The sequence below is a fragment of the Agelaius tricolor genome, unplaced genomic scaffold (genome assembly GCF_023055355.1).
Source record: "Agelaius tricolor isolate 1412-34295 unplaced genomic scaffold, bAgeTri1.0.p SCAF_123, whole genome shotgun sequence".
Lineage (NCBI taxonomy): Eukaryota > Metazoa > Chordata > Aves > Passeriformes > Icteridae > Agelaius > Agelaius tricolor.
In genome coordinates, this window is record NW_027269383.1 from 169,495 (window position 1) to 195,887 (window position 26,393).

The 26,393-nt window shown below is 54.0% G+C and overlaps 2 protein-coding genes and 1 long non-coding RNA gene across 7 annotated transcripts in view; 1 reads left to right on the plus strand and 2 right to left on the minus strand.

Annotated features, from left to right (window-relative positions):
* Positions 1-4,152: 4,152 nt before the first annotated feature.
* Positions 4,153-8,797, minus strand: B9D2 (B9 domain containing 2). Its single transcript, XM_071420050.1, is given in 5 exon segments — positions 4,153-4,460; positions 5,716-5,770; positions 5,772-5,842; positions 8,709-8,766; positions 8,768-8,797. Coding segments are annotated over 5 exon segments (522 nt in total).
* LOC139586543 (uncharacterized) lies at positions 5,138-5,825 on the plus strand. Of its 5 annotated transcripts, none has more exons than XR_011677838.1 (3): positions 5,138-5,316; positions 5,427-5,581; positions 5,681-5,825. It is a non-coding gene; the product is annotated as an uncharacterized lncRNA (long non-coding RNA). The 5 variants fall into 5 exon arrangements; XR_011677839.1 differs by having other exon boundaries at positions 5,427-5,561; positions 5,672-5,825; XR_011677840.1 differs by having other exon boundaries at positions 5,427-5,561.
* Positions 8,798-14,376: 5,579 nt separating the features above from the next.
* Positions 14,377-26,393, minus strand: part of LOC139586544 (zinc finger protein neuro-d4-like) — a 32,716-nt gene continuing 20,699 nt past the window's right edge. The window contains 7 exon segments of the mRNA XM_071420052.1: positions 14,377-14,541; positions 16,209-16,291; positions 18,930-19,042; positions 20,528-20,619; positions 20,621-20,645; positions 22,167-22,217; positions 25,233-25,358. Coding sequence (XP_071276153.1) covers positions 14,472-14,541; positions 16,209-16,291; positions 18,930-19,042; positions 20,528-20,619; positions 20,621-20,645; positions 22,167-22,217; positions 25,233-25,358 — 560 coding nt within the window. The 3' untranslated portion in view covers positions 14,377-14,471.

The window sequence follows — 26,393 nt, forward strand, 5'->3', positions numbered from 1 at the left end:
TGGGATAAACTCCCCACAGAACCGGGATAAACTCCCCTGGAACCGGGACAAACCCCACAGAACCCGGACAAACCCCACAGAACCGGGATAACCTCCCCAAAACCGGGATAAATCCTCCCAAAACCGGGATAATCCCCCTAAAACTGGGATAACTCCCCTAGAAACGGGACACGCCCCCTAAAACCGGGATAAATCCTCCCCAAAACCGGGATAAATCCTTCCAAAACCAGGATAAACCCCCTAAAACTGGGATAAACCCCACAGAACCGGGATAACCTCCCCAAAATCGGGAAAAATCCTCTCAAAACCGGGATAACTCCTCCTGAAACCGGGATAACCTCCCCTAGAAACGGGACACGCCCCCTAAAACCGGGATAAATCCTCTTAAAACCGGGATAAATCCTCCCAAAAACTGGGATAAACTCCCCAAACCGGGATAAATCCTCCCAAAACCGGGATAACCCCCCTAAAACTGGGATAAATCCTCCCAAAACTGGGATAAACCTCACAGAACCGGGATAACCTCCCCAAAATCGGGAAAAATCCTCCCAAAACCGGGATAAATCCTCCTAAAACCGGGACACGCCCCCTAAAACCGGGATAAATCCTCCTTAAACTGAGATAACCTCCCCAAAACCGGGATAAATCCTCCCAAAACCGGGATAACCTCCCCTGGAACCGGGACACGCCCCCCGGTACAGCACTGAACTCCTGAACCGCGATCAAATCCTCCCAAACCGGGATAAACCCCCCCAAAACCGGGATTAAATCCCCCCAAAACCGGGATGAAAGCCCCTAAAACCGGGATAAACCCCCTAAAACCGGGATTAAACCCCCTAAAACCGGGATTAAACCCCCTAAAACCGGGATAAACTCTCTTAGAACCGGATAAACCCCCCTTAAAACCGGGACTTAACCCGGGACACCCCGCCCGGGTTTCCCCTCCCGGGCTCAGTTCCGCTTCCCATGTCCCGGTCCGGGTGTCCCGGGTTGCTCCCCCCGGTTTTTTCCTGGTTTTATCCCAGTTTTTCCCGTTTTTTTCCCGTTTTTTTCCCAGTTTTATCCCAGTTTTTCCCGGTTTTATCCTGGTTTTTCCCGTTTTTTTCCCGGTTTTCCCCGTTTTCTCCCGGTTTTATCCCAGTTTTCCCCGGTTTTTTCCCGTTTTTTTCCCGGTTTTCCCCGTTTTTTCCCGGTTTTATCCCGTTTTTTCCCAGTTTTTCCCGGTTTTTCCCCGCTTATCCCGGCTGGTCCCGGTCGTCCCCTACCGGTTCCGGTTTGTCCCGGGGTGGTCCCGGCTCCTCCCCGCTTCTCCTCGGCGCTCCCGGCTTGGCCCGGGCAGTTCCGCTTTGTCCCGGGTTTGTCCCCGGCTTTGTCCCGGCTTTGTCCCGGGTTTGTCCCCGGTTTGTCCCGGCTTTGTCCCGGGTTTGTCCCCGGTTTGTCCCGGTTTGTCCCGGGTGTCCTTTGCTGCTTGTCCCGCTTGGTCCCGCTTGGTCCCGGCCCTTCCCGTTTGTCCCGGGTGGTCCCTGGCCGGTCCCGCTTTGTCCCCGCTCTGTCCCTGCCCAGTCCCGGGTGGCCCCGGTTTGTCCCGGGTGGTCCCGGTTTGTCCCTTTCTGTCCCTTTCTGTCCCTTTCTGTCCCTTTCTGTCCCTTTTTTGCCCTTTTCTGTCCCTTTTTTGCCCGATTTCGCCGCTTTTTCGCCCGATTTTGCCGCCGGGCCCCACCCAGGAAACGCCGCCCGGGGGGGGGGGGGGGAGGGGAAGGGGGGGAAGGGGGGGGGAGGGGAAGGGGGGGGGAGGGGAAGGGAAACTGAGTCCACGGCCGGGGGGGGGAGGGGAGGGGATGGGGGGGGCAGCGGCGCCTCCGCGTCTGGGACGGTTCCGGTGGGGGGGGGAGGGGCAGCCCCGGGGGGGGGGGAGGGGCACAGGGAGGACCCCCCCAAAATGGGGGAGGGGCGGCCACGCCCCCACCCCTCCCCCCACCCCCTCCCGCCCAGGACCCCCCCAAAAATTGGGGAGGGGTCTCAAGACCCCGCCCCCACCCCCTCCCCAAAATTGTCCCCAAGCCCCCCAAAAATTGTCCCCCCCCAAATTGTCCCCACCCCCTTCCAAAATTGTCCCCAAGCCCCCAAATTGTCCCCAACCCCCCTAAAATTGTCCCCTCCCCCCTTCCCAAAAATTGTCACCTCCCCCTCCCCCAAATTGTCCCCTCCCCTCCCCCAAATTGTCCCCAAGCCCCCAAATTTGTCACCTCCCCCTTCCCAAAAATTGTCACACCCCCCCAAAATTGTCCCCACCCCTCCCCAAAAATTGTCCCGACCCCCTCCCCAAAATTGTCACGTCCCCCCTCCCCAAAATTGTCCCCAAGCCCCCAAATTGTCACCTCCCCTCCCTCAAAATGTCCCCTCCCAAATTGTCCCCTCCCCAAAATTGTCACCCCCCTAAAATTGTCCCCACCCCCTCCCCAAAATTGTCCCCACCTCCCCCAAATTGTCCCCTCCCCCTTCCCAAAAATTGTTCCCACCCCCTTCCAAAATTGTCCCCTCCCCCCAAAAATTGTCCCCTCCCCCCCCCTCAATTGTCACCTGGGGCCGTTTGGTGACAAAAATTTTATTGGGGACAAAGGAGAGGGGACAATGGGGGGGGGGGACAATTCTGGGGGGGTCACAAATTCTGGGGGGAGGAGGGGACAATCTGGGGGGGGAGGGGACAATTTGAGGGGGGAGGGGACAATTTGGGGATGTCACCAGCGCTGTCCCCTCCCCCCACAGCCTGGGGACCCCCCCCCCCCCCCCCCCCCAGGTGCCACCTCCTGACACCCCAGGGGTCACCCCGATGTCCCCAAGGTGACCCCAATGTCCCCATCCTGGTGTCCCCAGTGTGACCCTGAATGTCCCCAGGGTGTCCCCAAACATCCTCAAGGTGACCCCAAAAATCTCAGCCCGCGCCACCCCAATGTCCCCAATGTCCCCAGTGCCACCCCCGTGTCCCAATGGTGTCACAGTGTCCCCAATCCCTGTCCCCAGTGCCACCCCAATGTCCCCAATGGTGTCAAAGTGTCCCCAATGTCCCCAGTGCCACCCCCGTGTCCCCAATGGTGTCACAGTGTCCCCAATCCCTGTCCCCAGTGCCACCCCAATGTCCCCAATGGTGTCACAGTGTCCCCAATGGTGTCACAGTGCCACCCCCGTGTCCCCAGCAGTGTCACAGTGCCACCCCAATGGTGTCCCCAATACCCCAATGGTGTCCCCAGTGTCTCCAGCAGCGTCACCGTGCTCCATGTCCCCAGTGTCCCCAGTGTCCCCAATGGTGTCCCCAATGTACCCAATGGTGTCCCCAATGTACCCAATGGCTCCAGCAATGTCACTGTGCCCCGTGTCCCCAGTGTCCCCATTACCCCAATGGTGTCCCCCAATGTCCCCAATGGTGTCCCCAAAGGTGTCACAGTGCCACCCCCGAACCGTGCCATGTTCCGTGCCATCACGCCCAGCTCCAGTGTCACCGTCCCCGCGCGCTCTGTCCTCAGCCTGAACCTGTCCCCATGTCCCCAATGGTGTCCCCAATGGTGTCCCCAATGGTGTCCCCAGTGGTGTCACAGTGCCACCCCGAACCGTGCCATGTTCCGTGCCATCACTCCCAACTCCAGTGTCACCGTCCCCATGTCCCCAATGGTGTCCCCAATGGTGTCCCCATTACCCCAATGGTGTCCCCAATGTCCCCAATGTCCCAATGTCACAGTGCCACCCCGAACCGTGCCATGTTCCGTGCCCATCACTCCCAGCTCCAGTGTCACCGTCCCCATGTCCCCAATGGTGTCCCCAATGGTGTCCCCATTACCCCAATGGTGTCCCCAATGTCCCCAATGTCCCCAATGTCACAGTGCCACCCCGAACCGTGCCATGTTCCGTGCCATCACTCCCAGCTCCAGTGTCACCGTCCCCATGTCCCCAATGGTGTCCCCAATGGTGTCCCCCATTACCCCAATGGTGTCCCCAATGTCCCCAATGTCCCCAATGTCACAGTGCCACCCCGAACCGTGCCATGTTCCGTGCCATCACTCCCAGCTCCAGTGTCACCGTCCCCGCGCTCTCTGTCCTCAGCCTGAACCTGTCCCCATTACCCCAATGGTGTCCCCAATGTCCCCAATGTCCCCAATGTCACAGTGCCACCCCAAACCGTGCCATGTTCCGTGCCATCACTCCCAGCTCCAGTGTCACCGTCCCCGCGCTCTCTGTCCTCAGCCTGAACCTGTCCCCCGGGCCGGTCACGGTGGCCTCGGGCATGCACAGCTCGGGCGCCCCCGTGCCCAGCAGGCGCTGGCGCCGCGTCCCCCGCGGCCGCCAGGTGGCGCAGGCCAGGCGGTGCCACCCGGGGGCGCTGGGCACGGGCACGGAGCCGTAACCGGCCAGGCCCCGCCGGCCCCAGGCGTCCACGTGCCACACCTGCAGCAGCAGCTTTGGCCACCCTGGGGACAATGGGGACAATGAGGGGACATTGGGGGACACTGGGGACATCATTGGGGACACACCTGCAGCAGCAGCTTCGGCCACCCTGGGGACAGCAATGGGGACATTGGGGACATTGGGGACAGCATTGGGCCACACCTGCAGCAGCAGCTTCGGCCACCCTGGGGACAATGGGGACATTGGGGACATTGAGGGGATTGGGGCAATGGGGACATTGGGGACAATGGGGACAATGAGGGGATTGGGGACATTGGGGACATTGGGGCCACACCTGCAGCAGCAGCTTCGGCCACCCTGGGGGACAGCAATGGGGACATTGGGGACAATGGGGACAATGGGGACAATGAGGGGATTGGGGACATTGGGGCCACACCTGCAGCAGCAGCTTCGGCCACCCTGGGGACAGCAATGGGGACATTGGGGACATTGGGGACATTGAGGAATTGGGGACATTGGGGACATTGGGGACATTGGGGACAATGGGGACAATGAGGGGATTGGGGACATTGGGGACATTGGGGCCACACCTGCAGCAGCAGCTTCGGCCACCCTGGGGACACAGGGACAGCATTGGGGACATTGAGGGGACTTGGGGACATTGGGGACATCATTGGGGACACACCTGCAGCAGCAGCTTCGGCCACCCTGGGGACAGCAATGGGGACATTGAGGGGATTGGGGGGACATTGGGGGGGTTCAGGGACACTGTCAGGGCCATGGGGGGTCAGGGACAGGGGGTCTCGGTGTCCCCAGTTGTCCCCAAGTGTCCCCAACTTGCAGAGCCCTGGGGGTGTCCCCAGGGGTGTCCCCAATGTCCCCAGTGTTACCCTGGAGCCCCCTGGTGGCCAGGTGCAGGTCCAGCGGGTGCCCCCAATGTCCCAGGTGTCAGTGGCTGTCCCCAGGTGTCCCCAATGTCCCCAATGTCCCCAGTGTCACCTTGCAGCCCCCTGGTGGCCAGGGTGCAGGTCCAGCGGGTGCCCCCAATGTCCCCAATGTCCCAGGTGTCACTGAGTGTCCCCAATGTCCCCAATGTCCCCAGTGTCACCTTGCAGCCCCCTGGTGGCCAGGTGCAGGTCCAGCGGGTGCCCCCAATGTCCCAGGTGTGTCCCCAATGTCCCAGGTGTGTCCCCAATGTCCCCAATGTCCCAGGTGTGTCCCCTCACCTTGGAGCCCCCTGGTGGCCAGGTGCAGGTCCAGCGGGTGCCCCCAGTGTCCCCAGGTGTCACTGAGTGTCCCCAATGTCCCCAGTGTCACCTTGGAGCCCCCTGGTGGCCAGGTGCAGGTCCAGCGGGTGCCCCCAATGCGCGGCCCTCGTCCACCTGGGGGTCATCGAGCTGCGTCTGCCCCGACCCTGCCCCGGCCAGGAGCGTCCAGGCTGCACCTGGGGACCCCAAAACCGCCAAAATTCACCCCAAAAATTCACCCAGAATAACCCCCAAAATCACCAAAATTCACCCCAAAAATCACCAAAATTCACCACAAAATTCACCCCAAAACCGCCAAAATTCACCCCAAAAATTCACCCAAAAATCACCTGAAAATCACCCCAATTACCCCAAATATCACCAAAATTCACCCCAAAAATCACCCCAAAATTCACCCCAAAAATCACCTGAAAATCACCTGAAATTACCCCAAAATCACCCAAATTCACCCCAAAAATAACCCCAAAAATACCCCCCAAAAATCACCTGGAATTACCCCCAAATCACCCAAAATAACCCTAAATTCACCCCAAAACCACCCCAGATCCCTGCCCTGGCCAGGAGCGTCCAGGCTGCATCTGGGAACCCAAAATCGCCAAAATTCACCCCAAAATCACCAAAATTCACCCCAAAATCACCCCAAAATCACCTGGAATTACCCCAAAATCACCTAAATTCACACCAAATCACCCAAAATAACCCTAAATCACTCTATAAACCAAAATCACCCAAATTCACCCCAAAATCACCAAAATTCACAACAAAATCACCCAAAATCACCTGAAATCATCTGAAAATCACCAAAATTCACCCCAAAATCACCTGAAATTACCCCAAAATCACCCCAAAAATGACCCTAAATAACCCAAATCGCCTGAAATTACCCCAAAATAACTCTAAAAATCACCCCACGTCACCCCAAAAATCACCCAAAAATTACCCCAAATCTCCCCCAAGACCCCCAGAATCCCCTCTAAATCCCCCCAAATCCCCCCAAAATCCCCCAGAATCCCCCCAAAATCCCCTCTAAATCCCTTCAATCCCCCTAAAATCCCCCAAAATCCCCTTCGAAATCCCCCCTTGGACCCCCAAAATCCACCCAAAATCCCCCAAAATCCCCTCTAGGACCCCCAAAATCCCCAGAATCCCCCCAAATCCCCTCTACATCCCCCCTAGGACACCCCAAATCCCCAGCAGGACCCCCAAAATCCCCCAGAATTCTCCCCAAAATCCCCTCTCAATCCCCTCTAAATCCCCCCTAGAACCCCCATAATCCCCCAAAATCCCCCCTAAAGTCCCCCAAATTCCCCCAAAATCCCCTCGATCCCCACTAGGACCCCAAAATCCCCTCTAGGACCCCCAAAATCCCCAGAATCCCCCCAAATCCCCTCAATCCCACCCAAAATCCCCTCTAAATCCCCCTCAACCCCCCCTAGGACGCCCAAATCCCCCCAAAATCTTTTTCAAATCCCCCCAAATCCCCAGAATCCCCCTAAAATCCCCTCTAAATCCCCCCCAAATCCCCTCTAAATCCCCCCCAAGTCCCCCAAAATCTTCTCTCAATCCCCTCTAAATCCCCTCTAGGACCCCCCAAATCCCCACCAGGACCCCCAAAATCCCCCAGAATCCTCTCAATCCTTTCTGGGACCCCCCCAAAATCCCCCAAATCCCTTCTCAATCCCCTCTAAATCCTCCCTAGGACCCCCAAATCCTCCCAAAATCCCCCCAGAACGCCCCAAAATCCCCCCTAGGACCCCCAAAATCCCCACAAATCCCCTCTAAATCCTCCCTAGGACCCCCAAATACTCCCAAATCCCCCCAAAATCCCCTCTAAATCCCCCCAAAATCCCCCCAAATCCCCAGCAGGACCCCCAAAATCCCCTCAATTCCCCCAAATCCCCCCCAAATCCCCCCAAAATCCCCCAAGACCCCCAGAATCCCCTCTAAATCCCTTCAATGTCCCTAAAATCCCCCAAAATCCCCTTCTAAATCCCCCCAGGACCCCAAATCTCCCCCAAAATTCCCTCTAAATCCCCCCAAAATCCCCCTAGAACCCCCATAATCCCCTAAAATCCCCCAAATTCCCCCAAAATCCCCACTAGGACCCCCAAATGCCCCCCAAAACACCCCAGAATCCCCCCAAAATCCCATCTAGGACACCCAAAATCCCCCCAAAATCCCCTCCAAATCCTCCCTAGGACCCCCATAATCCCCCAAAATCCCCCCAAAAATCCCTCCAAAATCCCCTCAATCCCCACTAGGACCCCCAAATCCCCCCCAAAATCCCCTCTAGGACCCCCAAATCCCCCCAAAATCCCCTCTAAATCCCCCAGAATGCCCCCAAAATCCCCCCTAAATCCCCCCATAATCCCCACAATCCCCCTCTAAACCCCCCCAAAATCCCTCCAAAATCCCCCCGGAATCCCATCTAAATCCCCTCAATCCCACCCAAAATCCCCCCTAAAATCCCCCCCATAATCCCCCCCAAAATCCCCTCTAGGACCCCCCAAAATCCCCCCAAAAATCCCCCCTAGGACCCCCAAAATCCCCTCTAAATGCCCCAAATCCGCTCCAAATCCCCTCAATCCCTTCTAGGATCCCCCAAAACCCCCCAGAATTCCCCCAAATCCCCTCTAAATCCCCCCTAGGACCCCCCAGATCCCCAGCAGGATCCCCCCAAAATCCCCCTGAATCCCCTCAACACCCCCCTAGGACCCCCAAAATCCCCCCAAAATCCCCCCTAGGACCCCCCTAATCCCCAGCAGGACCCCCAAAATCCTCCAAAATCCCCCACAAATCCCCTCTCAATCCCCCCAAAATCCTCCCTAGAACCCCCAAATCCCCCCCCAAAATCCCCTCTAGGACCCCCAAAATCCCCTCTAAATCCCCCAGAATGCCCCCAAAATCCCCCCATAATCCCCACAATCCCCCTCTAAACCCCCCCAAAATCCCTCCAAAATCCCCTCTCAATCCCCCCAGGACCCCCCAAAATCCCCCCAAATCCCCCCAAATCCCCCAAGTCCCCCCAAATCCCCTCCTCACCCGCGTGCAGGCCCCATTTGCAGAACAGGCGCCGCTCGGCGAAGCCGCTGCCGCCCCTCGATCTGCCCAAAGAGGTGCAGCTCCGCCATGGGGACCCCAAAACCTGCGGGCTTCACCCCAAAAATACCCCCGGGATATCAGCAAAACAGCCAGAAAATATCGCCCCAAAAATCGCCCCCAAAATCCCCAAAAAATTCCCCCGAATCCACCCCAAAAATCCCAAAAAATCCCCCCAAAAATTCCCCCGAATCCACCCCAAAAATCCCCCAAAAAATCCCCCCAAGATCTCCAAAATCCCTGCAAAATTACCCCAAATCCACCACAAAAACCCCCAAAAAATCCCCCCAAAACACCAAAAAATCCCCCCAAAAATTCCCCCAAATCCACCCCAAAACCCCCAAAAAATCCCCCCAAAAATTCTCCCGAATCCACCAAAAAACCCCCAAAAATCCCCCCAAAAATGCCCCAAAGATCCCCAAAATCCCCGCAAAATTCCCCTGAATCCACCACAAAAATCCCAAAAAAACCCCCAAAAATTCCCCCCAAATCCACCCCAAAAACCCCCAAAAAATCCCCCCCAAATTGCTGCAAAAATCCCCCCAAATCCACCCCAAAAAATCCAAAAATCCCCCCAAAAATTCCCTCGAATCCACCCTGAAAAACCCAAAAATCCCCCAAATATTCCCCTGAATCCACCCCAAAAAACCCCAAAAAATCTCCCAAATATCCCCACCAAAAATCAGCAAAATCGCCACCAAAAATCGCCCCAAAATCCCTGCAAAATTCGCCCGAATCCACCCCAAAAATCCCCAAAAAATCCCCCCAAAAAATTCCCCGGAATCCACCCCCAAAAACCCCCAAAAATCCCCCGAAAATCAGCAAAATAACCACCAAATATCGCCCCCCCAATTGCCGCAAAAATCCCCCAAAAAATCCCCCCAAGATCCCCAAAATCCCTGCAAAATTCCCACAAATCCACCCCAAAAACCCCCAAAAAATCCCCCCCAAAAATTCCCCCGAATCCCCCCAAAAAACCCTAAAAATCCCTCAAGAAATTCTCCCAAATGCACCCCAAAAATCCCCCAAATCCCCCCCCCTTGAAAATCAGCAAAATCGCCAACAAAAATCGCCCCGAATTGCTGCAAAAATCCCCCAAAAAATCCCCCAAAAATCCCCCGAATCCACGCCCAAAACCCCAAAAAAATCCCCACCAAAGCCCCCAAAAAATCCCCCCAAATTCCCCCGAATCCACTACAAAAACCCCAAAAAATCCCCCCAAAAACCCCCAAAAATTCCACCGAATCCAACCCAAAAATTCCTCCGAATGCACCCCGAAAACCCAAAAATCCCCCCAAATTTCCCCGCAAAAATCCACCCCAAAAATTCCCTAAATCCCCCTGAAAATCTCCCTCAAATCCCCCAAAAAATCCCCCAAAAAATCCACAAAAACTCCCCCCAATTCCAAAATGCCGCCAAAAATTCCAAAAACCTCTCCATAATCCCCCAAAAATCCCCAAAATCCGCCCCCAAAATCCCAAATATTCGCCCCAAAAATCCCAAATATTCGCCCCAAAAATCCCTCAAATTCTCCCCAAAATCCCCCCAAAATCCCTCAAAATCCCCCCAAAAAAGTCCCCCAAAATCCCAAAATTTCCCATAAATCCCTCCCAATCCCCAAAATTCCCCAAAACGCCCCAAAATCCCCAAATCTCCGCTCCGTCACCCCCTCCCGTTATTCCCACCCATCTCCCCCTCCCTCACCCCTCGTCCCACCCCAAATTGCCCCCAAATCGCCCCAAAATTCCCCAAAATTTCCAAATTTCCCCCCAAAATCCCGCGCCCCGTTCGCTCACCCGTTCCCTGCCCGGGCCACGACTGCGCATGCGCCGTCACCGCTTTCCGCATCCAGTTGTCATGGCAACGCGCGCCTCACACTCATTGGTCGAGACGGGGATGGCCACGCCCAGTAAGGCGGAGAAACCACTGCGCATGCGCAAAGCGCCATTTTGGCGAGTGGGCGCCGCCATCTTGGGTGTTTCCACACTGGCGGCGCCGCCATCTTGAGCGCGCCGCCGCCATCTTGAGTGCGGCAGCGACCGCGGGCGCCATTTTGGATTCGCCGCCGCCATCTTGTGTGTACCGCCGCCATCTTGGACACCCCAGCGGGGCCCCAAAATTGGGGAAAAAACCCCAAAATTTGGGAATTCGCAGCTCCCGCGACCCCTCCGGAGCAGATGAGGGCGGGGGAGGGACCCCTCGAGCCCCTCCCCGGGCCCAAAACCCCCCTGGAGCTGCCGGATTTGCGTAAAATCCCCTCAAACACTGCATTTTTAGCAAAATCTGGGTAATTTTCCCCAAAATTTTACTCCAGAATGAGCCATCCTGCCCAGAATTGACTCAATTTGCCCCAAAATGAAACATTTCACACAATCCTGACCAAAAATCCGCCACTTTGCCCCAAAAATGAACAATTTCTCCCGATTTTGATCCAAAATTGGCGTTTTGGTTCCCAATCTTGCCCCATTTTGACCCAAAATAAACCAATTCACCCAATCTTCCCCTCAAAATGAGCCATTTTTGCCCCATTTTGATTTATTTTGTCCCTGAAAATCCCATTTTTGCCCCAAAACGAACACTTTGCCCCCAATTTTCCCCCATTTTGCCTAAAAATCACCAGTTTGCCCAATCCAGACCCATTTTTTCCCCCTAAATCAACGATTTCACCCAATTTCCATCCCATTCACCAAAACTGATCCATTTTTGCCCAATTTTGCCCCAAAAACGAACAATTTTGACCATTTTTACCCAGTCTGCCCCAAAAATCAACAAATTCGCCCAATTTTTACCCTTTTTGCCCAAAACTGAACCATTTCACCCCAATCTTGACCCAAAACCTGCATTTTTTCCCCTTAATTTGACCCCTTTTGTCAAAAAATGACATTTTTCTTCCATTTTGGACCCATTTTGCCCAAAAATTGAACAAATTTGCCCCAAAATGAGCCCTGGGCCGTTGTTTTACAGGGGTCCTGCTCCGTTTCGGGGCCGTTTTGGGGCCGTTTGGGGCAATTTTGGGGCTTTTTTCCACAAATTTTGGGCGTTTCCCTCCCAGTTTCCGGTTCCTTCTTGCCCCTCCCCCTCCCCAAATTCCTGCCCCTCCCCCCTCAATTCCCGCCCCTCCCCCTCCCACATTCCCCCAATTTCACCCCAATTTTTCTCCCCAAACTCCTCTAATTTCTCCCAAAATTCCCCCCAAAATTCCCCGATTTTTCCCTAAAATCCCCCAATTTCTCCCCAAATTCTCGCCCCTTCCCCCTCCCCAAATTCCCCCAAATTTTCCCCCAATTTTTCCCCAAATCCCCCAATTTCTCCCCAATTTCCCCCCAAATTCTCCCCAAAATTCACAGATTTTCTCCCCAAAATCCCCGGATTTCTGCCAAATTCCCCAATTTTTCCCCAAATTCCCCCAATATCTCCCCCAATTTCCCGAAATTCCCCAATTTTCTCCCCAATTTCTCCAAATTTCCCCCCAAACTCCCCCAATTTCTCCCCCAATTTTTCCCCCAATTTCTCCCCGAATTCCCCGATTTTCCCCCAATTTTTCCCCAAATCCCCCAATTTCGGCCCAAACTCCCCCAATTTCTTCCCAATTTTTCCCCAAATTCCCGCCCCTTCCCTCTCCCCAAATGCCCCAAATTTTGCCCCCAATTCCCCCAATTTCCCTCAAATTCCCCCCAAATTCCACGGATTTTCATCCAATTTCTCCCCAAATTCCCCCCAAATTTCCCCCGATTTCTCCTCAAACTCCCCCAATTTCCCCCCCAAAATGCCCGAATTTCCCCCCAAATTCTGCCCCAAATTCCCCCCAATTTCCCCCCAAACTCCCCCCAATTTCCTCCCCAAATTCCCCCAATTTCCCCCACAAATTCCCTAAATTTCTCCCCAAATTTCTCCCTCAATTTCTCCTCAATTTTTCCAAAATCCCCCAATTTCCCCCCAAATTCCCGTCCCTTCCCCCTCCCCAAATTCCCCCAATATCTCCCCCAATTTCCCTCCAATTTCACCCCAATTTCCCCCAATTCTCCCCAATTTCTCCCAAATTCCCCCAATTTCTCCCCAAATTCCCCCAATTTCTCCCCCCAATTTCTCCCCAATTTCACCCCAAATTCCCTGAATTTTTCCCCAAATCCCCCAATTTCTCCCAAATTCCCCAAATTTCTCCCTAAATTCTGCCCCAAATTCCCCCAATTTCTCCCCAAACTCCCCCAATTTCTCCCAAAATCCCAGCAGGACCCCCAAAAATTCCCCCAATTTCATCCCAATTTCTCCCCAAAATCCCCCAATTTTCCCCCAAACTCCCCCAATTTCTCCCCAATTTCACCCCAAATTCCCTGAATTTTTCCCAAATTCCCCAATTTCTCCCCAAATTCCCCAATTTTCTCCCCAAATTCCCTGAGTTTTTCCCAAATTCCCCAATTTTCTCCCCAAATTCCCCCAATTTTCCTGAATTTCTCCCCAAATTCCCCCCAATTTCTCCCCAATATCTCCCCCAATTTCACCCCAAATTCCCCCCAATGTTTTCCCAAAATTCCCCAATTACACCCCAAATTCCCCAAATTTCTCCCCAAATTCTCTCCAAACTCCCCCAATTTCTCCCCAAAATTTCTCCCCAAACTCCCCCAATTTCTCCTAAAATCCCAGCAGGACCCCCAAAAATTCCCCCAATTTCACCCCAATTTCACCCCAAATTCCCCCAATTTTCCCCCAAACTCCCCCAATTCTCCCCCAATTTCTCCCCAATTTCAGCCCAAATTCCCCCAATTTCTCCCCAAATTCCCCCCAATTTCTCCCCAATTTCTCCCCAATTTTCTCCCCAAATTCCCCCAATTTTCCTGAATTTCTCCCCAAATTCCCCCCAATTTCTCCCCAATTTCACCCCAAATTCCCCCCAATTTTTCCCCAATTTCACCCCAATTCCCCCCCAATTTTTCCCAAAATCCCCCAATTTCCCCCCAAATTCCCCCAATTTCCCCCCAAATTCCCCCAATTTCTCCCCAATATCTCCCCAATTTTCTCCCCCAAATTCCCCCAATTTTCCTGGAATTTCTCCCCAAATTCCCCCCAATTTCTCCCCAATTTCACCCCAAATTCCCCCCCAATTTTTCCCAAAATCCCCCAATTTCCCCCCAAATTCCCCCAATTTCCCCCCAAATTCCCCCAATTTCCCCCCAAACTCCCCAATTTTCCCCAAATTCCCCCGATTTCCCCCAAATCCGTTCTCTGCTCACTCTGGGTTTGGGGGGGAGGCGGGGGCGCCCCCAATTTTACTGCACGGACACCACAGCACAGAACCGACCACGACACACGGCGGGGGGGGAGGACCCCAAAATTTGGGGGGTGGGGGGGGAGACCCCAAAAACCCCTCCCCCCCCAAAAAAAACCCCATTAAACAAACACCAAAACCCCCCAAAAAACCCCCCCCAAAAAAAACCCCAAAAAACCCCAAAAAAACCCCAAAAATCCACGCGGGGTTTGAGGGCCCCCCCCCCCCAATTTTCCCATCATGCAACGCTCCGTGGCCCCGCCCCCTCCCCTCATGGAACTTCCCCCTCCCCCCCCCAGCTCTTTTATGGCTTTTCGAGGTTTTTGTTTTTTGTTTTTTTGGGGAGGGTTTGGGGTTTTTTGTCATTTTTGGGGTTTTTTTCGTCATTTTCGGGGGTTTTTCGTCATTTTCGGGGTTTTTCCGGGGAGGTTTTGGGGTCCCCCCTAAGTGAGGGTGATGAAGGCCGAGGCCTTTTCCTTCAGCTGCCTCAGGCACAGGTGGCAGCTCCAGCTCCTGCGGCCAAAAACGCCGGATTTCAGCCCAAAATGATGGTGGGGGAAATTGGCATAAATACATCACAAATCCCCCCCAAAATCCCCGAAAAAATCCACCTAAAATCCCTCCCGAAATCCCTCTAAAACCACCCCAAATCCCCCCAAAAATCCCCAAATTTCCTCCAAAATTCCCACAAAAATCACAAAAAATCCCCAAAAATTCCCCTAAAACCCCCCAAATTTCCCACAGAAATCACAAAAAATCCCCCAAAAATTCCTACCAAAATTCCTCCCAAAATCCCCTCAAAATCCAAAAAATTCCCCCCAAAATCCCCCCAAAAATCTGAAAAAAAAAAATCCCTCTAAAACCATCCCAAATCTCCCTAAAAATCCCCCAAAAATTCCCAAAATAAATCCCCCCAAAAATCCCCAAATTTCCACCAAAATTCCCCCAAAATCCCAAGAAAATTCTCCCAAATCCCCCCAAAAGTGCCCCTAAAACCACCCCAAATCCCCCTAAAAATCCCCAAAAAATCCCCCAAAATCCCCCAAAAATAAAAAAAATCCCCCTAAAACTCTTCAAAAAATCCCCCCAAAAATACCCAAAAAATCCCCCAAAAATCCCCAAAAAATCTCTGAAAAATCCCCAAAATATCTCCCAAAAATCCCCCCAAAACCACCCCAAATCCCCCAAATGCTCCCCAAAAATGCCCCCAAAAATCCCCTGAAAATCCCCAAAAATCCCCTTAAAACCACCCCAAATGCTCCCAAAATCCCCCCAAAAATCCCCCCCAAAAATCAAAAAAATCCCCCAAAAATCCCCCTAAAACCCCTCAAAAAATCCCCAAAAAATCCCCAAAAAATCCCCCAAAAACCCTCAAAAAATCCCCAAAAAATCCCCAAAAATTCCCCCCAAAATGCAAGAAATGCCTCCAAAATCCCCAAAAAAATCCCCCTAAAACCATCCCAAATCCCCCAAAAAATCCCCTAAAAATCTCCAAATTTCCTCCCAAAATCCCTAAAAAATCCCCCTAAACCCACCCCAAATCCCCCAAATGCTCCCCAAAAATCCCCCCAAAATCTCCCAAAAATCCCCAAAAAATCCCCAAATATCCCCCAAAAAATCCCTCTAAACCCACCCCAAATGTCCCCAAATCCTCCCCAAAATCCCCAGAAAATCCCCAACAACTCCCCCCAAAAAATCCCAAATCTCCCAAAAGTCCCCAAAAATGCCCCAAAATCCCCCAAAAATCAAAAAAATCCCCCCAAAATCTCCCGAAACCCCTCAAAAAATTCCCCAAAAATCCCAAATCCCCCAAATCCCCCCCAAAATTCCTCAAAAAATCCCCAAAAATCCCCCTAAAAATCAAAAAAAATCCCCCAAAAATCCCCCAAATTTTCCCTAAAACCATCCCAAATCCCCCCAAAAATCCCTAAAAAAATCCCCAAAAAAATCCCCCCAAAACCCCTCCAAAAATCCCCCAAAAAATCCCAAATCTCCCAAAAAATCCCCAAAAATCCCCCAAAAATGCCCTTAAACCACCTCAAATCCCCCCCAAAATTCCAAAAAAATCCCCCCTAAAACACCTCAAAAAATCCCCAAAAAATCCCCAAAAAATCCCAAAAACCCCAAAATGCCCAAAATGTCCCAAATTTGCCCAAATTTGCCCAAATTCCCCATTTTTACCCTCGGGGGGCTCGGCCATGGGCGGGCTCAGGCAGTACATGTGGTACCCACGGTCACAATCGTCACAGAACAGCAGCTGCTCCTGATTTGGGGCAAAAAACCCCAAATTTGGGCAAAAACAAAAATAGGGATTTTGGGGAAAATGGGGATTGGGGAAAATATGGGGATTTTGGGGAAAAAAATGGGATTTTTTGGGGAAAAATGGGGATTTTTGGAGAAAAAAACCACGGATTTTGGTAGGGAAAATGTTGATTTTTGGGTGCATTTTGGGGCAGATTTGGGGGTGGATTTTGTGTCTGATTTTGGGGCGGATCTGGGTGATTTTGGGTCAGATTTGGGTGGATTTTGGGGATGATTTTGGGATAGATCTGGGTGATTTTGGGTCGGATTTTTGGGTGGATTTTGGGTCCGATCTGGGGCTGATTTTGTGTCATATTTTGGGTTGGATCTGGGTGGATTTTGGGGCTGATTTTGGGGTGATTTTGGGCTGATTTTGGGCTGATTTGGGGCTGATTTTGGGCTGATTTGGGGCTGATTTGGGGGCTGATTTTGGGGTGGATTTTGGGGCTGATTTTGGGCTGATTTTGGGGTGATTTTTGGGCTGATTTTGGGGTGATTTTGGGCTGATTTTGGGGTGATTTTGGGACTGATTTTGGGGATGATTTTGGGGATGATTTTGGGGCAGATCTGGGTGATTTTGGGTCGGATCTGGGGGATTTTGGGTCAGATCTGGGTGATTTTGGGGCTGATTTTGGGGCTGATTTTGGGGTGATTTTGGGCTGATTTTGGGGATGATTTTGGGGGTGATTTTGGGCTGATTTTGGGTCATATTTTGGGTCAGATCTGGGTGGATTTTGGGGCCGATCTGGGTGGATTTTGGGGATGATTTTGGGTCAGATTTTGGGGTGGATTTTGGTGCAGATCTGGGGGATTTTGGGAATGATTTTGGCGTGGATTTTGTGTCAGATTTTGGGTTGGATCTGGGGGATTTTGGGTTGGATTTTGGGGATGATTTTGGGTCGGATTTTTGGGTGGATTTTGGGGGTGGATTAGGGGAATGATTTTGGGAATGATTTTGGGGTAGATTTGTGTGGATTTTGGGGTGGATCTGGGTGATTTGGGGCTGATTTTGGGGATGATTTTGGGTCGGATCTGGGGGTGATTTTGGGGAGGATTTTGATGCAGGTCTGGGGGATTTTGGGTCAGATTTTGGGTCGGATTTTGGGGTGATTTTGGGGCTGATTTTGGTCTGATTTTGGGGCTGATTTGGGGCTGATTTTGGGGCAGATCTGGGTGATTTTGGGTCGGATCTGGGGGATTTTGGGGATGATTTTGGGCTGATTTTGGGCTGATTTTGGGCTGATTTTGGGGCTGATTTTGGGGGTGATTTTGGGGCTGATTTTGGGGGTGATTTTGGGGGTGATTTTGGGGCTGATTTTGGGGGTGATTTTGGGGCAGATCTGGGTGGATTTTGGGGTGATTTTGGGGTGATTTTGGGGCTGATTTGGGGGTGATTTTGGGGCTGATTTTGGGGGTGATTTTGGGGTGATTTTGGGTCAGATCTGGGTGATTTTGGGTCGATTTTTGGGCGGATTTTGGGTCGGATCTGGGGGATTTTGGGTCGGATTTTGGGGTGGATTTTGGGTCAGATCTGGGGGATTTTGGGTCGGATTTTGGGGCGGATCTGGGGGGATTTTGGGGTGGATTTCGTGTGGATTTTGGGGCGGATTTGGGTGCATTTTGGGGCAGATCTGGGTGGATTTTGTGTCGGATTTTGGGGCGGATCTGGGGGATTTTGGGGTAGATCTGGGTGGATTTTGGGGATGATTTGGGGGTAGATTTGGGTGGATTTTGGGTCAGATCTGGGTGATTTTGGGTCGGATTTTTGGGTGGATTTTGGGTCCGATCTGGGGCTGATTTTGTGTCATATTTTGGGTTGGATCTGGGTGGATTTTGGGGCTGATTTTGGGGGTGATTTTGGGGTGATTTTGGGGATGATTTGGGGGTGGATTTTGGGGCTGATTTTGGGGCTGATTTTTGGGTCAGATCTGGGTGGATTTTGGGGCTGATTTTGGGCTGATTTGGGGCTGATTTTGGGGGTGATTTTGGGCTGATTTTGGGGTGATTTTGGGTTGGATTTTGGGCTGATTTTGGGTCCGATCTGGGGCTGATTTTGGGGGTGGATTTTGGGGCTGATTTTGGGGTGATTTTGGGGCTGATCTGGGTGGATTTTGGGGCTGACTTTGGGGTGATTTTGGGGTGATTTTGGGTCGGATTTTGGGCTGATTTGGGGCTGATTTTGGGGTGATTTTGGGCTGATTTGGGGCTGATTTTGGGGCTGATTTTGGGGGTGATTTTGGGCTGATTTTGGGTTGGATTTTGGGGTGATTTTGGGTCCGATCTGGGGCTGATTTTGGGGGTGGATTTTGGGGCTGATTTTGGGTCGGATTTTTGGGCGGATTTTGGGTCAGATCTGGGTGATTTTGGGGATGATTTTGGGGTGATTTTGGGTCAGATCTGGGTGATTTTGGGGATGATTTTGGGGTGGATTTGTGTGGATTTTGGGTCGGACCTGGGGGATTTTGGGGCGGATTTTTGGGCGGATTTTGGGTCGGATCTGGGTCATTTTTGGGAGGATTTTAGGGTGGATTTGGGTGGATTTTGGGGAGGATTTTGGGGCGGATCTGGGTGGATTTTGGGCTGATTTGGGGCTCGCTCACGTCGTTCTCGGCCGTGCCGCAGAGGCTGCAGGACTTGCACTCGATGCACTGCCAGCGGTACGAGCGCGCCGCCGCCGCCATGGCCAGCGAGAACTGCAGGCACGAGGGGTGGCCTGGGGGCACCGGGCCCCAAATTCACCCAAAATCAGCCCAAAATCCACCCCCAGCGCGGCCCCAACGGCACCATTGGTGTCCCCAGTGTCCCCAATGGCCCCAGTGTCCCCCCAACGGCCCCATTGGTGTCCCCAGGGTCCCCAATGGCCCCAGTGTCCCCCCAATGGCCCCACTGGTGTCCCCAGTGTCCCCAATGACCCCATTGATGTCCCCATTGGTGTCCCCATTGATGTCCCAAATCCCCCCAGTGTCCCCAATGTCCCCAAATCCCCCCAGTGTCCCCAATGACCCCATTGATGTGCCCAATGTCCCCAATGACCCCAATGGCCCCATTGATGTCCCCAATGTCTGAAATGTCCCCCAATGGCCCCCCAATGGCCCCAATCCCCCCAATGGCCCCAATGTCCCCAACCCCCCCAATGACCCCATTAATGTCCCAAATCCCCCCAGTGTCCCCAATGTCCCCCCAATGTCCCCATTCCCTCCAATGTCCCCAATCCCTCCAATGTCCCAATTGATGTCCCCAATGTCCCCCCAATGTTCCCCCAATGTCCCCAGTGTCCCCAAATCCACCCCATGTCCCAATGTCCCCAACCCCCCCATTGTCCCCAATGTCCCCCCAATGTCCCCAATCCCCCAATGTCCCCAGTGGTGTCCCCAATAATGTCCCCCAATGTCCCCAATGTCCCCAATGGGGAGGATTTTGGGGTCCCTGAGGGTCCTGAATTTGGGGAAGGCTCCCAATGTCCCCAATATCCCCCCAATGTCCCCAATGTCCCCAATGTCCCCAATGTCCCCATTGCTGTCCCCAATGTCCCCATTGCTGTCCCCACCTGCCCTCCCACAATCCGCACACGCTATCAGCTGCTCCCCAATGATGTCCCCAATGTCCCCAATGATGTCCCCAATATCCCCAATGATGTCCCCAATGATGTCCCCAATGATGTCCCCAATGTCCCCACCTGCCCTCCCACAGTCTGCACACGCTATCAGCTGCTCCCCAATGATGTCCCCAATGATGTCCCCGATGTCCCCAATGATGTCCCCAATGTCCCCAATGTCCCCAATGTCCCCACCTGCCCTCCCACAATCTGCACACGCTATCAGCTGCTCCCCAATGTCCCCATTAATGTCCCCAATGTCCCCATTGCTGTCCCCACCTGCCCTCCCACAGTCTGCACACGCTATCAGCTGCTCCCCAATGATGTCCCCAATGATGTCCCCAATGTCCCCAATGTCCCCAATGTCCCCACCTGCCCTCCCACAATCCGCACACGCTATCAGCTGCTCCCCAATATCCCCAATGATGTCCCCAATGTCCCCAATGATGTCCCCATTAATGTCCCCAATGTCCCCACCTGCCCTCCCACAGTCCGCACACGCTATCAGCTGCTCCCCAATGTCCCCATTAATGTCCCCAATGTCCCCAATGATGTCCCCAATGGTGTCCCCAATGTCCCCAATGTCCCCATTGCTGTCCCCACCTGCCCTCCCACAGTCTGCACACGCTATCAGCTGCTCCTCGCTGCCCCGGGCCCGCGCTCCCCCCGTGCAGAAATCGCAGGGACCCTCGGGGGGGGGCCCCGGGGGGGGCGGGGCGGCCTAAAAAAAATAAAAAAAAAGGGGGGGGTGGGGGGGTGACCCCGAAATGTGGGGGGGACCCCGAAAAAATAACCCTGGAAAAATCCCGGGAAAAAAGTCCCAAAAAATCCCAAAAAAACAATAAAAAAAAAAATCAAAGAAATAAAGATTCAAGAAATGCCCGAAAACCAAAAAAAAAAAAAGCGTCCCCACCTAAAAAAACCCCAAAATCTCCAGAGGTTCACCCAAAGAAACCTCCCCAGAGAGCCCCGAAATCTGGGGGAGGGACCCCAAAAAAAATGCCCCAAAAATCCACAAAAAAAAGCCACAAAACCTCCAAAAACAGCTCTCAAAAAACCAAAAAAAAACCCCACAAAACCAAACAAAGAAAAACATAAAAAGCCACCCCAAAAAAAACCCCAAAATGTCCTGAGGTTCCCCCAAAGAAACCCCTCGAGAGAACCCCAAAATCTGGGGGAGGGACCCCAAAAAAATGCCCCAAAAAATCCACAAAAAAAACCAAAAAACCCAAAAACAAACAAACAAAAAACCCCCAAAAAACCCAAAAAGTTACCCCAAAAAGTTACCCCAAAAAAACCCCAAAATCCCCTGAGCTACCCCAAAGAAACCCCCCCAGAGAACCCCAAAATCTGGGGGAGGGACCCCCCAAAAAATCCCCCCAAAATCCCCAAAAACTCCACAAAAAAACCCCAAAAACCAACAAACAAAAAACCCCCCAAAAATCACCCCAAAAATCCTCCCCCAAAAAAATCCCAAAATCTCCTGAGGTTCCCCCAAAGAAACCCCAAAATCTGGGGGAGGGACCCCAAAAAAATGCCCCAAAAATCCACAAAAAACCCCAAAAAACCCACAAACCCCCCCCCCCAAAAAAACCCAAATAAAATCCCAAAATCCCCCCAAAAATCCTCCCCAAAAAAACCCCAAAAATCTCCTGAGGTTCCCCCAAAGAAACCCCAAAATCTGGGGGAGGGACCCCAAAAAAAATCCCCCAAATCCCCCCCAAAAATGCCCAAAACCGCCCCAAAATTCCCCCAGGAGCTGCTTTGGGGGGATTTTGGGTGAATTTGGGGGATTTTGGGTCGAGTTTGGGGGATTTTGGGGTGAATTTCAGGTGAATTTGGGGGATTTTTGGGGTGAATTTGGGGGATTTTGGGGGATTTTGGGGTGAATTTCGGGTGAATTTGGGGGATTTTGGGTTGAGTTTGGGGGATTTTTTGGGGTGAATTTCTGGTGAATTTGGGGGATTTTGGGTCAAGTTTGGGGGATTTTTTGGGTGAATTTGGGGGATTTGGGGGTGAATGTGGGGATTTTGGGGTGAATTTGGGGGATTTTTGGGGTGAGTTTGGGGGATTTTTGGGGTGAGTTTGGGGGATTTTTGGGGTGGATTTCGGGTGAATTTGGGGCATTTTGGTTTGAATTTGGGGCATTTTGGGGCAATTTGGGGTGAATTTGGGGCATTTTGGGGTGAATCTGGGGCATTTTGGGGTGAATTTGGGGTGAATTTGGGTGATTTTGGGGTACCTGTGTTCCTGCGCTGGTTTTCGGGGGCCCAGTTCAATTCTTTGTAAAACTCTGAGGGAGGGGAAGGCGCAAAATGGGGGTGAAGCCCCCCCAAAAAAAAAAACAACCCCAAAACCAGCCCAGAGACCCCAAAACCCCCCAAAACCAGCCCAGATACCCCAAAAACCCCCCAGAACCCCCCAAAACCACCAGAGACCCCCAAAAATGGGACCAAAGCCCCCCCAAACTTACCCAACCCCTCCCAAATCCCTCCCAAATTCCCCCAAATCCCCCTCAAAGCCCCCCCAAAAACCAGCACAGATCCCCCCCAAACCCACCTCAAACCCCCCAAAACGCCCCAAAATCCCCCCAAAACCATCCCAGACCCCCCCAAACCTCCCCCAAACCGCCCCAAAATCAGCACAGACCCTCCCAAAACCCCCCCAAACCCACCTCAAACCCCCCAAAACTGCCCCAAAATCCCCCCCAAACCCCCCCAAACCCACCTCAAACCCCCTGAAACCCCCCCGAACCCCCCCAGAACCTCCCCCAAAGCCCCCCAAAATCCCCCCAAAAAATCCCCCGAACGCCTCCAACCCCCCCCAAACCCCCCCAAAATCGTCCCAGATCCCCCCAAACCAGCACAGACCCTCCCCAAACACCCCAAAACCCTCCCCAAACGCTCCCAAACCCCCCCAAAACCTCCCCAAATCCCCCCAAAACCAGCACAAACCCCCCACAAAACCCCCCCAGAACCCTCCCCAAACCCCCCAAAATCAGCACAGACCCTCCCCAAACCCCCCCAAACCCACCTCAAACCCCCCAAAACTGCCCCAAAATCCCCCCCAAACCCCCCCAAAACCATCTCAAACCCCCTGAAATCCCCCCGAAGCCCCCTCAAACCCTCCCCAAACTCCCCAAATCCCGCCCCAAAACCCTCCCCAAACCACCCCTCAAACTTCCCAAAATCCCCCCAAACCCCCCAAATCCTTCCCAAACCCCCCCAAACCTCCTCAAACGCCCCCAAACCTCCCCAAATCCCCACCAAAACCCCCTCAAACCCCCCCCAAACCAGCACAGACCCTCCCCAACCCCCCCCAAACCCACCTCAAACCCCCCAAAACGCCCCAAAATCCCCCCAAAACCATCTCAGACCCCCCCAAACCAGCACAGACCCCCCCCAAACCCACCTCAAACCCCCCAAAACGCCCCAAAATCCCCCCAAAACCATCTCAGACCCCCCCAAACCAGCACAGACCCTCCCCAACCCTCCCCAAAACCCCCCCAACCACCCCCAAACCCCCCAAATGCCCCCCAAACCTCCTCTCAAACCCCCAAAATCCCCCCCAAACGCTCCCAAACCCCCCCAAAACTCCCCCAAAATCCCCCCAAAACCATCCCAGACCCCCCCAAACCTCCTCAAACACCCCCAAAACCATCCCAGACCATCCCCCCAAACCAGCAGAGATCCTCCCCAAACCCCCCCCCAAACCCCCCAAAACCCCCTCAAACCCACCCAAAACCCCTCCAAACCCTCCCAAAACCTCCCCAAAACCCCCTCAAACCCACCCCAAACCCCCAAAACGCCCCCTGAAGTCCACCAAACCCCCCCAAAACCCCCCAAAACCCTCCCCAAACCCCTCCAAACCCTCCCAAAACCTCCCCAAAACCCCCCCAAAACCATCCTAGACCCCCCAAACCCTCCCCCAAACCCACCTCAAACCCCCCAAAACGCCCCAAATTCCCCCCAAAACCATCCCAGACCCCCCCCAAACCAGCACAGACCCTCCCCAAACCCCCCCAAACCTCCCGAAATCCCCCCCAAAACCATCCCAGACCCTCCCAATCCCCCCAAAACCCCCTCAAACCTCCCAAACCCCCTCAAACCCCCCCCAAACCCCCTCAGCCTCCCCCAAATCCCCCCCAAACCGTCCCCAAAGCCCCCCCAAACCCTTCCCAAACCTCCTCAAACCCCCCCAAAACCCTCCCGGACGCCCCCCAAACCTCCCCAAAACCTCCCCCAAACCCACCTCAAACCCCCTGAAACCCCCCCGAACCCCCCCAGAACCTCCCCCAAAGCCCCCAAAATCCCCCCAAAAAATCCCCCGAACGCCTCCAACCCCCCCCAAACCCCCCCAAAATCGTCCCAGATCCCCCCAAACCAGCACAGACCCTCCCCAAACACCCCAAAACCCTCCCCAAACGCTCCCAAACCCCCCCAAAACCTCCCCAAATCCCCCCAAAACCAGCACAAACCCCCCACAAAACCCCCCCAGAACCCTCCCCAAACCCCCCAAAATCAGCACAGACCCTCCCCAAACCCCCCCAAACCCACCTCAAACCCCCCAAAACTGCCCCAAAATCCCCCCAAACCCCCCCAAAACCATCTCAAACCCCCTGAAATGCCCCCGAAGCCCCCTCAAACCCTCCCCAAACTCCCCCAAACTCCCCAAATCCCCCCCCAAAGCCCCCCAAACCACCCCTCAAACTTCCCAAAATCCCCCCAAATCCCCCAAATCCTTCCCAAACCCCCCCAAACCTCCTCAAACGCCCCCAAACCTCCCCAAATCCCCACCAAAACCCCCTCAAAACCCCCCCAAACCAGCACAGACCCTCCCCAAACACCCCAAAACCCTCCCCAAACGCTCCCAAACCCCCCCAAAACCTCCCCAAATCCCCCCAAAACCAGCACAAACCCCCCACAAAACCCCCCCAGAACCCTCCCCAAACCCCCCAAAATCAGCACAGACCCTCCCCAAACCCCCCCAAACCCACCTCAAACCCCCCAAAACTGCCCCAAAATCCCCCCAAACCCCCCCAAAACCATCTCAAACCCCCTGAAATCCCCCCGAAGCCCCCTCAAACCCTCCCCAAACTCCCCCAAACTCCCCAAATCCCGCCCCAAAGCCCCCCAAACCAGCACAGACCCTCCCCAAACCCCCCAAACCCATCCCGGATCCCCCCAAAACCCTCCTCAAACCCCACCCAAAATCGGCACAGACCCTCCCCAAACCCCCCCAAAATGCCCCCAAACCCCCCCCCAAACCCCCCCCAAACCCCTCCCCCCCGTTTCCCCTCCCCCCTCACGCCTGTGGTGGTTCCTGCGCGGGGGCCCCGCGCCCCCCCCCGGCTCCTCCCCTTCCTCCTCGGCCAGGTGGGTGTGGCTGTAATGGTAACTGAGACCGGGGCGGTTCTTATAGCGCTTCCCGCAAACTGGGGACAGAGAGGGGACAGAAAGGGGACACAATGGTCACTCAGGGTCACTCAGGGTCACTCAGGGTCACTCAGGGTCACTCAGGGTCAGTGGGTGTGGCTGTAATGGTAACTGAGGCCAGGCCGGTTCTTATAGCGCTTCCCACAAACTGGGGACAGAGAGGGGACACAATGGTCACTGAGGGTCACCCAGGGTCACTCAGGGTCACTCAGGGTCACTCAGGGTCACTCAGGGTCAGTGGGTGTGGCTGTAATGGTAACTGAGGCCGGGGCGGTTCTTATAGCGCTTCCCACAGACTGCAGGGACAGAGAGGGGACAGAAAGGGGACAGAATGGTCACCCAGGGTCACTCAGGGTCACTCAGGGTCACTCAGGGTCACAATGGTCACTCAGGGTCACTCAGGGTCACTCAGGGTCAGTGGGTGTGGCTGTAATGGTAACTGAGCCCCGGGCGGTTCTTATAGCGCTTCCCACAGACTGGGGACAGAGAGGGGACACAATGGTCACTCAGGGTCACTCAGGGTCACTCAGGGTCACTCAGGGTCACTCAGGGTCACTGAGGGTCACTCAGGGTCACTCAGGGTCACTCAGGGTCAGTGGGTGTGGCTGTAATGGTAACTGAGGCCAGGCCGGTTCTTATAGCGCTTCCCACAGACTGCAGGGACAGAGAGGGGACACAATGGTCACTCAGGGTCACTCAGGGTCACTCAGGGTCACTCAGGGTCACTCAGGGTCACAATGGTCACTCAGGGTCACTCAGGGTCAGTGGGTGTGGCTGTAATGGTAACTGAGGCCAGGCCGGTTCTTATAGCGCTTCCCACAGACTGGGGATAGAGAGGGGACACAATGGTCACAATGGTCACTCAGGGTCACTCGGGGTCACTCAGGGTCAGGGGTCACTCAGGGTCAGAGCGGTCACTCGGTATCTGAGTGGTCACTTGAGGTAAGCAGTCATTCAGTGTCCAAATGGTCACTCAGTGTCAGTGGTCACTCAGTGTCCAGTGGTCACTCATGGTCAGCGGTCACTCATGGTCA